Here is a 12557-nt window from a genome sequence, read left to right as displayed (position 1 = left end):
CACACACGGTTCAAGCTTGGAACCAAATGGGTAAATGTTTCGCTCAAAAATAACTTCATTGGTTTGCAAGAATTTTATTTTGTTTTTCATCTCAACACTTACTATAATTGCACAATTTCTCAAGGATCACTAAGGTCTTCCTTAGGTTGTAATGAGGTTTGGCTCTAAAAGAAATTTGTTTTTTCAAGATATTGACAAATATTTTCAAGTTAAAAGAGAGCAAAATAATTTATCTTCAAAGTACACTCTCCTCTCAGCTTTTTCACCATACTTCTTTGTCTTCATTTCCCTTTTCTTTTCCTTGTTCTTTTTTATGTAACTATTATTGATTTTTCACAATCTCTTTTTACTCCTTTTGAGTTTTTCTTTACTTTTTTGAATTGTAAAGAGATTGAGAATTGTTTTTCTTTTGAACTTTTTGTTACACAACCAACCACTCCCCCCAACTTAATTTTTCCATCGACCTTCTTTTTGAAAAATGCTATCTATTGACTTAAGAAAGGTATAGGGGATTTCATTTTTGTTTTTCCACATTAGGCTCTAGGGTTGTGTTTGAAAAAATAATATTTCTTTAAAATAATATTTATTTTTATGGCTTAAAGCGGTTGACAAAGGATTGTCCTATTTTTGGTTTGTCATTTTTGGTGAAGTGGCTCATTCTAATTGTAAGAGCCTTGATCATTTCCTACTAATTTTGTGCAATCTAGTAATGAAAGATTCAAACAAAATTAATTGTAAAAAGCCAACAAGTATCTCACAATAAGCTCATGTAATTATCTGTTTGGCTAACACTCCCTACATGGTTGGTTTGTGTACAACTCTTTGTTTTTCAAAAAAATTCACAAGTTCATGATAAATGATTTCACAAAAAGTGTGTATTTTATCAAAGTTATGACATTATGAATTTTTCACACAAAAATTCATATTTTTATCTCATGTTTCGCATCAAAGCTTGTTATTTCACATTGTTAGTGAGCTTGTTAAAAAATATTTATCAAGCCAAGTATGTGTTATTTAGCACGTTTAGTTTCAAAAATTTCACTTTTTAAATAAATATGTCAAAAAGAGACTAAAGTAAACACACTAAAAAACATTTAAAGAAATTAAACACACTGAAAATCAAAGAAACACACACTAAAAAATTTTAAAACACACCAAAATGGAATTTCTTTCAAAATGTTATACATACTCCCCATACTTAAGTGCTTGACTTGTCCTCAAGTCATTTAGAAAATTATTTTGAGGAAGTATGTGTAACATTTTGTAAGAATGAAAAATTAAATTAAAAACTAACTACCATTTTTAGGAGAACACGGAATTTAATTCTCCTTGATTTTACAATCCTCTCCAAGATAGCAGTGCCTTTAGAACCAATTCCTGTTTTTTGTCTGTTTGTTTTTGGACTTGTTTTCTTGTAAATCATTATAACTTGCAATTTTCTTTGCCCTTGCAGTTAGACTAAAAATTTACATGAGTTTCTCGATGTCTAAAATCATTATGTTCATGAATAAAATTTGAATGACACAAATTCCCATCAAACAACATACTTTTTTTCATTAAAATGTTGTTTAGAAAATAATTTCAAACATGTTTCAAGTCCAATTGAGAAATGGAAATCCAAATAGAACTTTATGGAATTCCAAACATAAAGATATAAATTCAAACAAGGACAAATAAATCCATTCAGAAGTTCATGAATTTATTTTGTTAAATGGTAAACCAAATAGCAACTTAGTAAACCAAATAACTCACTTTTAGGATTTCTCAAGTGTGGAAAAAATAGTTTTTGGCACAATTTTATCGAGCATGCTCTTAGTTGTAGAATTGTTTGTCCCCAAACATAGGAAAAATAACAACTACTTGGCTATGGAAAAATTAATGTTGGACAAGATCAAAACTATGCATTATTTTAAATCTTCATTTTAAAAATTATTGACAGATATTACTAAGTTAAAAGAGAGCAAATTCATTTATCTTCTAAGTATACACTCCTCTCTGCTTTTTCACCATACTTCTTTGTTTTCCTTTCCCCATTCTTTTCCTTGTTTTTTTTATGTTACTTTTATTGATTTTTCTCAATCTCTTTTTACTCCTTTTGAGTTTTTCTTTACTTTTTTGAATTGTGAAGAGATTGAGAATTGTTTTTCTTTTGATCTTTTTGTTACACAACCAACCACTCCCCCCAACTTATTTTTTCCATCGACCTTCTTTTTGAAACATACTATCTATTTACTTAAGAAAGGTATAGGGGATTTCATTTTTGTTTTTCCACATTAGGCTCAAGGGTTGTGTTTTAAAGAATAACATTTCTTTTTAAGGCTTAAAGCAGTTGACAAAGGATGTTCCTAACTTTGGTTTGTCATTTTTGGTGAAGTGGCTCATTCTAATTGTAAGAACTTGCCTTGATCATTTCCTATTAATTTTGTGCAATCTAGTAATGAAAGATTCAAACAAAATTAATTGTGCAAAGCCAACAAGTATCTCACAATAAGCTCACCTAATTATGTGTTTGGCTAACACTCCCTCACATGGTTGGTTTGTGTACAACTCTTTGTTTTTCAAAAAAATTCATAAGTTCATGATAAATGATTTCACAAAAAGTGTGTATTTTATCAAAGTTATGACATTATGAATTTTTCACACAAAAATTGTTATTTCACATTGTTAGTGATCTTGTTAAAAAATATTGATCAAGCCAAGTTTGTGTTATTTAGCACGTTTAGTTTCAAAAATTTCACTTTTTAAATAAATTTGTCAAAAAGAGACTAAATTAAACACACTAAAAAAAATTAAAGAAAATAAACACGCTATAAAGCAAACAAACACGCACTAAAATTTTTAAAAACATACCAAAATTGAATTTCTTCCAAAATGTTATACACACTCCCCCCAATTTAAGTGCTTGACTTGTCCCCAAGTCATTTAGAAAATTATTTTGAGGAAGTATGTGTAACATTTCGGAAGAATGAAAAATTAAATTAAAAACTAACTAGCATTTTTAGGAGAACACGGAATTTAATTCTCCTTGATTTCACAATCCTCTCCAAGATAGTGGTTAAAGTATGTTTATGGAGATATTGGTTAAAGTATCACAAAACAAAATATGTTCGTGAAAATTTCATGGTGAATACTTAACCATCAAGGATGAAAGTATCTTCCTTCTAGGGTTTTGGGAGAATTGTTTGTCCCCAAACAAAGGAAAAATAACAACTACTTGGCAATTGAAAAATTAATGTTGGACAAGATCAAAACTTTGCATCATTTCAAATCTTCATGAGATGTGTTTATGATCATATGGTTTTGACTCTTAATGCTTCAAACTAAAATGAACCCTCCTTTTGGAAAATTCATTTAGCACTTCACTTATAAAAAATGATATCAATCAAAGAGATGCATTTTCACACACGGTTCAAGAATGGAACCAAATGGGTAAATGTTTCGCTCAAAAATAACATCATTGGTGTGCAAGAATTTTATTTTGTTTTTCATCTCAACACTTACTATAATTGTACAATTTCTCAAGCATCACTAAGGTCTTCCTTAGGTTGTAATGAGGCTTGGGTATAAAAGAAATTTGGTTTTTCAAGATATTGACAGATATTTTCAAGTTAAAAGAGAGCAAAATAATTTATTTTCTAAGTACACACTCCTCTCAGCTTTTTCACCATACTTCTTGGTCTTCCTTTCCCCATTCTTTTCCTTGTTATTTTTTATGTAACTTTTGTTGATTTTTCTCAATCTCTTTTTACTCCTTTTGATTTTTTCTTTACTTTTTTTATTTGAGAAGAGATGGAGAATTTTGTTTCATTTGAACTTTTTCTTACACATCCAACCACTCCCCCCAACTTAATTTTTCCATCGACCTTCTTTTTGAAAAATGCTATCTATTTACTTAAGAAAGGTAGAGGGGATTTCATTTTTGTTTTTCCAGATTAGGCTCAAGGGTTGTGTTTGAAAAAATAATATTTCTTTTTAAGGCTTAAAGCGGTTGACAAAGGATGTTCCTATTTTTGGTTTGTCATTTTTGGTGAAGTGGCTCATTCTAATTGTAAGAACTTGCCATGATCATTTCCTATTAATTTTGTGCAATCTAGTAATGAAAGATCAAACAACATTAATTGTGCAAAGCCAACAAGTATCTCACAATAAGCTCACGCAATTACCTGTTTGGCTAACACTCTCTCACATGGTTGGTTTGTGTGCAACTCTTTTCTTTTCAAAAAAATTCACAAGTTCATGATAAATGATTTCACAAAAAGTGTGAATTTTATCAAAGTTATGACATTATGAATTTTTCACAAAAAAAATCATATTTGTATCTCATGTTTCTCATCAAAGCTTGTTATTTCACATTGTTAGTGATATTGTTAAAAAATATTGATCAAGCCATGTTTGTGTTATTTAGCACGTTTAGTTTCAAAAATTTCAATTTCTAAATAAATATGTCAAAAAGAGACTAAAGTAAACAGAGTAAAAAACTTTAAAGAAAATAATCACGCTAAAAAGCAAATAAACACGCACTGCAAATTTTAAAAACACACCAAAATTGAATTTCTTCCAAAATGTTATACACACTCCCCCCAACTTAAGTGCTTGTCTTGTCCCCATGTCATTTAGAAAATTATTTTGAGGAAGTATGTGTAACATTTTGGAAGAATGAAAAATTAAATTAAAAACTAACTAGCATATTTAGGAGAACACGGAATTTAATTCTCCTTGATTTTACAATCCTCTCCAAGATAGTAGTGCATTTAGAGCCAACTCCTCTTTTTGTGTTTTGTTTTTTTGGACTTGTTCTCTTGTGAATCATTATAACTTGCAATTTTATTTGCCCTTTTAGTTAGAATAAAACTTTACATGAGTTTCTCAATGTGTAAATCATTATGTTCATGAATAAAATTTGAATGACACAAATTCCCATCAAACAACATGCTTTTTTTCATTAAAATGTTGTTTAGAAAATAATTTCAAACATGTTTCAAGTCCAATTGAGAAATGGAAATCCAAATAGAACTTTATGGAATTCCAAACATAAAGATATAAATTCAAACAAGGACAAATAAATCCATTTAGAAGTTCATGAATTTATTTTGGTAAATGGTAAACCAAATAGCAACTTAGTAAACCAAATAACACACTTTTAGGTATTCTCAAGTGTGGAAAAAATATTTTTTGGCACAATTTTATCAAGCATGCTCTTAGTTGTAGAAAATTATTTCTTAACTTAAAAACCATCAATTGAAGCATGTTTATGGAGATATTGGTTAAAGTATCACAATACAAATTATGTTCGTGAAAAGTGCATGGTGAATACTTAACCATCAAGGATGAAATTATCTTCCTTCTAGGGTTTTGGGAGAATTGTTTGTCCCCAAACAAAGGAGAAATAACAACTACTTGTCTATTGAGAAATTAATGTTGGACAAGATCAAAACTATGCATCATTTTCTATTTTCATTTTTTATTTTCTATTTTGAATTGTAAAGAGATTGAGAATTTGTTTTCTTTTGCACTTTTTTTTACACAACCAACCACTCCCCCCAACTTAATTTTTCCATTGACCTTCTCTTTGAAAAACGCTATCTATTTACTTAAGAAAGGTATAGGGGATTTCATTTTTGTTTTTTCACATGAGGCTCAAGGGTTGTGTTTGAAAAAGTAATATTTCTTTTTAAGGATCAAAGGGGTTGACAAAGGATGTTCCTATTTTTGGTTTGTCATTTTTGGTCAAGAGGCTCATTCTAATTGTAAGAACTTACCTTGATCATTTCCTATTAATTTTGTACAATCTAGTAATGACAGATTCAAACGAAATTAATTGTGCATAGCCAACAAGTATCTCACAATAAGCTCACGTAATTATGTGTTTGGCTAACACTCCCTCACATGGTTGGTTTGTGTACAATTCTTTATTTTTCTAACAAATTCACAAGTTCCTGATAAATGATTTTCCAAAAAGTTTGCATTTTATCAAAGTTATGAGATTATGAATTTTTCACACAAAAATTCAGATTTTCATCTGATGTTGCTCATCAAAGCTTGTTATTTCACAAAGTTCGTGATCTTGTTTAAAAAAATTGATCAAGCCAAGTTTGTGTTATTTAGCATGTTTAGTTTCAAAAATTACAATTTTTAAATAAATATGTCCAAAAGAAACTAAATTAAACACGCTAAAAAAATTTAAAGAAAATAAACACACTAAAAAGCACACAAACACACACTAAAAATTTTAAAAACACACCAAAATTGAATTTCTTGCAAAATGTTATACACACTCCCCCCAATTTAAGTGCTTGATTTGTCCTCAAGTCATTTTGAAAAATATTTTGAGGAAGTTTGTGTAACATTTTGGAAGAATGAAAAATTAAATTAAAAACTAACCAAAAAATTTATGAATTGATTATGTTTGTTTTTGAATTTGTTTTCTTGTAAATCATTAGAACTTGCAATTTCTTTGTCCTTTGAGTTAGTCTAACAATTTACATGAGTTTTTCAATGTCTATAAACATTATGTTCATGAATAACATTTGATTCACAGAAATTTCATTGAAACAACATGCTATTTTCATGAAAACGATGTTTAGAAAAATATTTCAAACATGTTTCAAGTCCAATTGGTAAATGGAAATCCAAATAGAATTTTATGGAATTCGAAACAATGAGATATCAATTTAAACAACCACAAATATATCAATTCAGATGTTCATGAAATTATTTTGTTAAATGATAAACCAAACAGCAACTTAGTAAACCAAATAACACACTTTTAGGAGTTCTCAAGTTTGGAAAAATTAATTTTTTGGCAGAATTTTATCAAGCACGCTCTTAGTTGTCAAAAAATTATTTCTCAACATAAAAATCATCAACTAAAGCATGTTTATGGAGATATTGGTTAAAGTATCACAAAAGAAAGTATGTTCATGAAAAGTGCATGCTGAATACTTAACCTTTAAGGATGAAAGTAGCTTCCTTTTTGGATTTTCGATGAATTAGTTTTCTTCCTTCTTTGAAAAGTCAAGCCACTAACTTTTTCTCATTCATATACCTTTTATATTGTTCTTTTGAAAAATCTGAAAATGGGTACCTCCCCATCACCTAAAAATTGTTTAACAGCAACAAAAGGTTTCTCAACTATTGGGTTTTCAATCCCCACTAATTCCAACTGTGGCTTTGTTTTTGGATATTTCAATTGAAGTATCGTCCTTCTTTGGTTTATTAGTAAAAATTACTACATGTTTGGCTTTTCAAGAACGAATCCCATAACTTTCTACTTGATTTTTCTCTCCAGTTGTTGTCATTTGTCTATTAATTTATATGACCAGCGAGGCACTTTTTTACTGATTTCGTTTATTCCAATACATTTTTTTCTTTATGTGTACAAACCAGAAAAATAAATTAAAGATGTATAAAACAGAAAGAAAAAAATTTAAACAAAGAGAAAAGAAAATTATATTTACAATTACTAATGATAAAAAATATAAGTATGAATTTCCATTATCTAGCAATTCCCACGCAGCCGCGCCAATTTGTTGAAAGGTAATTAAGAGGTTCCCCCCTCAACAAATGGTCAATTTTTTGAAAGGAGATTCACTCCAATTTTTCAAGTTTATTTATTTATTTTAGAGTAATGAATGATAAATAATTTACTTAATTAGTGACTTTATTTATTTACTCCCTTTTCGGGTTTCTTTTAACCATACCATAAATGTCAGTCTCATTTTATTAACTTAATCATACCATTTCTTACGAAAGGTTGGTATCAAAGAATAATAAAAAGAACAAAAGAATAAAGTTAGCAGTTAATCGTACCACTTCTTTCGGAGGGTTGGTATAAAGAATAAAAGAATAAAGCAATAAATAAATTGTTAGTTGCGGAAAATAAACGAAAGAAAGTAAATGTTAGCTGGTAGATTAATTTTTCATCACTCTTTTATTGTCAAGTAACAATCCATTGATTGAATTGTACTTTTCGTATGTTGTTTCTAATCACATAGTTACAAATCATGAATTGATGTGCATCTTTGTTAATAGGTTATGTTTCAATAAATAAAATTTATAAGTTTAACACATTACTATTTTACACTTGCATCTCTTTCAAGATTAAATTTTAGTATAGTATAGGGTTATGTCAAACCACGAGGAATTGTCTAACAGAAATATACTCATGCTTTGTATCTTTCATCAAAAGTAAGAAAGTAACAAATAAAGTTTTTTTGGTGTTTTTTATGAATTGATAAACATGAAAAAGTAAAGAACTAACTATTTACAAATTTAAGAGGAAAATATGTTTAGAATGATGGAAAAATTTCTTGAACAATATCAACATCAAAATTTATGCAAGTTATGTGTTATACTTTGGTTAAACCATACACCATGTCTTAACCTTCCCTCTAGTGTCCTAGTATAGAAAATATGATTTTCAAACCTTGCATAATACACTAAACAATAGTCAACAATCACTTGTCGGAGTAGGTTGTCACACCCTACTTTAGACTTCGTTAACATTTTTTAGCCTTGAATACAAGCTGCTTAAAATATATGCTTTGATATGGCAAGTGAACTAAGGTGTAGGTTATACTTTTTAGTTCACTTGTCAACACTTTAAGTAGAAGCATGTTTTGGATCTTTAAATCAAGTTTTTAGTGATCACTCTAAAACCGCATTAAGAACTTCTTAAAGAATCAACATAACCAAAATAATAACTTGTATAATTGAAGAAGAAGATAAAATTACAAGAGCTTACACCATAGTCCATCTTTTCGGAGCATTAGTCATCCACCCAAAGATTAGATGTTTTTGGTTCCAAATAAGGTTACAAAATCACGTTTTTGCACCTCATTTGTCATTTCATTCCCTCTGAATTTCTATGAACTAAACACCTAAAAACAGCCTAAGACAGGCTAAAAGAAGAGCGAACCGAAATAGAAAGAAGAAGAAGAAATTACAAAGCATTTACAATATATTCAAGTGAGGAAATGGGGGTGCCTTTTATAGGCAAGCTAAGGGGCCCCTGGCCCTGGCCTCTATTTCTGGCCGCTCAACGCCTGACTAGGCAGTTTGGAACACCAAAGCCGGTGGGTCAGCAGCTTGTCACACCTTGGCCAGCTAGCTTGGACAGCCTATTGTGGGCTAGATTATAGGCATGTTGACACCTTCTACTTCGTTGTTCAGAGCATATGTCATGCATGAGGTTATGTGATTGGCCTTCTAGTAAAGAATAGGCATGTTGCTTGGTGAGTTGGCCAAACTTTCTTCATGGCTATGTTTGTTGCACCTACTTGGGCGCCTAGCCCCTATTGCCCACACTTCGCTGCCTATTTCTTCATGAAGGAACCTACTTTCTTCAAGTCGAAGCAACCTTTGTCTCATGGTTCTTGAGTTGATTTTAGTTGGTTACTTGGTGCTTTAAGCATGATTTCTTCAAGTCTTGGTAAGCTTTTGAGTTGTGCATTTTGCTTGGCATACCTAGCTTGGGTTTCTTCATGGTAAGGTAAGGTACCTTTCTTGAAGCCAAATTGATCTTTTTGGTTACAAGCTAAGCACATAGCATGCTATGCTTAGCATGTTTGTTTTGAGCATTTATTTTTGAGTTTTTGGCTTATGATTTGGCATGAATTCTTGGCCATCTTTTGGATTAATTATTTTTGGTTCAATATCCTACAAAATTCAAGGAGAACTTGGACAAGAGGTGGTGAAAAATTAATTTATTCAAACACACAAAATTTATCTAAAAAGTGTTGAGTTAAGTTGGTTTTGACATTTTTGTAAAGGATAAGTGCAATGAAAAGTGTATGAAAATTATAAAACCCTGGACCCTGGATCCCTAACACCCGACCCCGAACCCCGGACCTCGAACCCAGACCCCAAACCCAGACCCTGGACCCTAGACCCTGAACACCAGACCCTGAACCATGGACTATGGACCCTTAACCTCCACCCCTTAAACCATGGACCTTGAACCCTTGAACCCCTGAACCCTAGACCCTACCTTGGACCCTAGACCATGGACCCTAGACCTTGAACCCTAAAGCCTGAACCTAAACCCTAAAACTGTGATATTACATAAGCATTTTCAATTGTAACATGCAATTTAAAACATAGGTGGAAAAATTATCCACAATCCAAAATTCATCCAAATTAAATTCATCTAAATCCATCCATTAGAACTAATGGATTTAAAAGTATATAATTCAATGGATCTTGTGGATAATAAATGGATTCAAATCCATTCATTATATTCAATGAATATATATGGATATATCCAGTGGATATTCATGGGTATATCCAATAGATATCCATGAGTATCCTTCCAAAAAATAAAAACAAAAATATTTTTTTTCCAATGTAGTAGCAATATGGCTTATACTTCAATTCATTTTATAAAAAAATATTTTCTCTCACAAAAAATATAATAAGTTAGATATAAATTTTTTGTTTGGTAAGTTTATTTTTATATTTTGCATCTCTAAGTGGTGAGTGAATATTTTGCAATATCTTTCTATTTATAAAAAAGTGATAGTCAGTCATTTTTTCCAAAACCTGGTAGAAGTTTTTTATATATTAGTTTAATGGATGTTTTTTGCTAACTAAAGTTTATCTTCAATAGTATAGTGGACCTTTTATTCCTCAATCTTGTGATTCATATTGTCTAGAATAAAATTAATGATATTTTTTACCTATTTCTCATATATTTTTATCACAAATTTATAAACTACTCTTTTTCTAACAAAATGATCATTATCCTTCTTAATAAAACATTCTTTCAAAAATGATTGATATATCTTTTGATTCATTTCTCTCATTAGAACCCTATCTCCCTCATTTAATGATAAAAACTTCATAAATTTACCTTTTTAAAAGTGCTTTTAAAAATGTACTTTTTAAAAATATTTTTTAAAAATGCTTTATTAAATAAAATAATTTAAAATACTTTTTTTTCTTCAAATAATGCTTTATTAAAAATGTTTGGTTCAAATTACAAAAAATGAATTAGATATACATTCATCCAATCCATTAAAATGGATACATGATATAGTGGATGGATTAGAATCCATTGGATATGAATGAATTGGATAGTTTAAAAATATAATTAAATGAATTTATATGGATTAATGTAAAGTTTTACCTCTATCCATTAGAATTCAAATCTAAATTGATCCAATTGCCGATCTTAATTTAAAACATTAGACATTTGGTACCAGTATGGATATAAGGGACACTTTGATGCATGTAACAGTCTCACCACTCATTCATGCTACTGATCAATTTGCAGTTGAATTAAAAGATAGGTGGGAAATGAGAGAGAATTTAACATTGTAACGGATTGAGTCATAAAATACAGCATATACATCCATCCACCTATTAATTGTTCATTGAGTTGGGGATGAATAACAGAAAGAAAGAAAGAAAGAAAGAAAGATAAAAATTGTTTACTTGAAGAAGTATGGAAGGTCTAAGACATAAAGGAGGAAGTAAGCCCAGGTAACACCAGAAATCCCTCCAAAGAAGAAGCCACCAGTGAACTTGGCCCAACCATCAGCTGTTTGGAGCTGATCAGGCTCCTTCTTTCTGCCAGTCAAAGTAAGGGATGGTGCAGTTGATGGTGCCCCTTCATTGAAGGATGAAATCCCATAGATTGTGAGACAAAGGCTCAAGATGGCTACAAGCCCAGCAGCAGCAAGAGAGCCTGCTCCTCCAGCATCAGGAGTGTTCCTTAGAGGTCCGGCCTTCACGAACGGACCGACGAGCAGGAACCCGTGGGCTAGACCCACCTCTATCCCCCTCAACAGTGGGCTAACTGCAGTTCTATATGCTGGAAGGTTGGACAAGTACCATGCAACCAAAGGACTTGATGTCACTGGGGTTTCAAGGCTTCCAATGAATGGGTCACCGTTGATTGGCTGAATCACTTGAAAGGTTGGCTGCCAGTGCAAGTGCATCACCAATTATTAAAGGCAAAAGTATCACACATTCATCATTAGCTACTAACTTTATCATAGATACATTAACTCATTAGATAGATAAACACAAAGAGTTAGAGACACATATATAGTAGGAAATTAAGGTACCTTTTCAGATTGGATGGCCTTGATAGTGAAGCTAAATTGCCTTGTAGAAGGCAAAATCTGGAGAGGGGAAGAACCAGAGAGGCCCTTGGGTGTGACCAGTGACCTAGTGAAGTTGGACTTAAGCTGGCTTACCATAGGAGAAGCTGCTGCCATGGCCTAATTTGCTTATTCCACACAACTCACGAGACAATAAATTACTAGTTATTAGTTATTACACACAATGCTGTTAATGAGGGACTAGAGTGGCTAAGTACTTTCATGGTTCCTAGCAAGTTAGAGCCACTTCAAGATTGTGGTTCTTGACGCCCGGATCATTTCATTGGTTGAAATGCCTATCAAAATCTTATCCCTTATCCATAACAAAACGTTGCATACTTTAATTTAGTGTAAATTACATTTATACTCCTCAATCTTAGTAAAATTATACGTTAATGTTATATATAAAAATGAAGGAGTTTATGTGAGATTTGTTTAGATATAAAAAGAAAA

At 31.0% G+C, this 12557-nt stretch overlaps 1 protein-coding gene and 1 long non-coding RNA gene across 2 annotated transcripts; one reads left to right on the top strand and one right to left on the bottom strand.

Moving 5' to 3' along the window:
* Positions 11185-11501, top strand: LOC109361156. Its single transcript, XR_002109270.1, has 2 exons — positions 11185-11367; positions 11403-11501. It is a non-coding gene; the product is annotated as an uncharacterized LOC109361156 (long non-coding RNA).
* Positions 11405-12324, bottom strand: LOC109361155 (photosystem I reaction center subunit XI, chloroplastic-like). Its single transcript, XM_019606496.1, has 2 exons — positions 12069-12324; positions 11405-11921 (listed from the first exon to the last, which is right to left on the bottom strand). Exons 1-2 carry the CDS (start codon positions 12219-12221, stop codon positions 11430-11432), a joined length of 645 nt encoding a protein of 214 aa, XP_019462041.1. The 5' UTR covers positions 12222-12324; the 3' UTR covers positions 11405-11429.

Source organism: Lupinus angustifolius, chromosome LG11, assembly GCF_001865875.1.
Source record: "Lupinus angustifolius cultivar Tanjil chromosome LG11, LupAngTanjil_v1.0, whole genome shotgun sequence".
In the NCBI taxonomy this organism is placed as follows: Eukaryota; Viridiplantae; Streptophyta; class Magnoliopsida; order Fabales; family Fabaceae; genus Lupinus; species Lupinus angustifolius.
This window is presented reverse-complemented; position numbering and strand designations above follow the sequence as displayed.

Excerpts from the sequence above, each read along its gene's own strand:
- LOC109361155 (XM_019606496.1), bottom strand. The coding sequence starts at position 12,221 with ATGGCAGCAGCTTCTCCTATGGTAAGCCAGCTTAAGTCCAACTTCACT. Across the intron at positions 11,922-12,068 it reads AGGCCATCCAATCTGAAAAG|CCAACCTTTCAAGTGATTCA; the intron begins GTACCTTAATTT and ends TTGCACTGGCAG.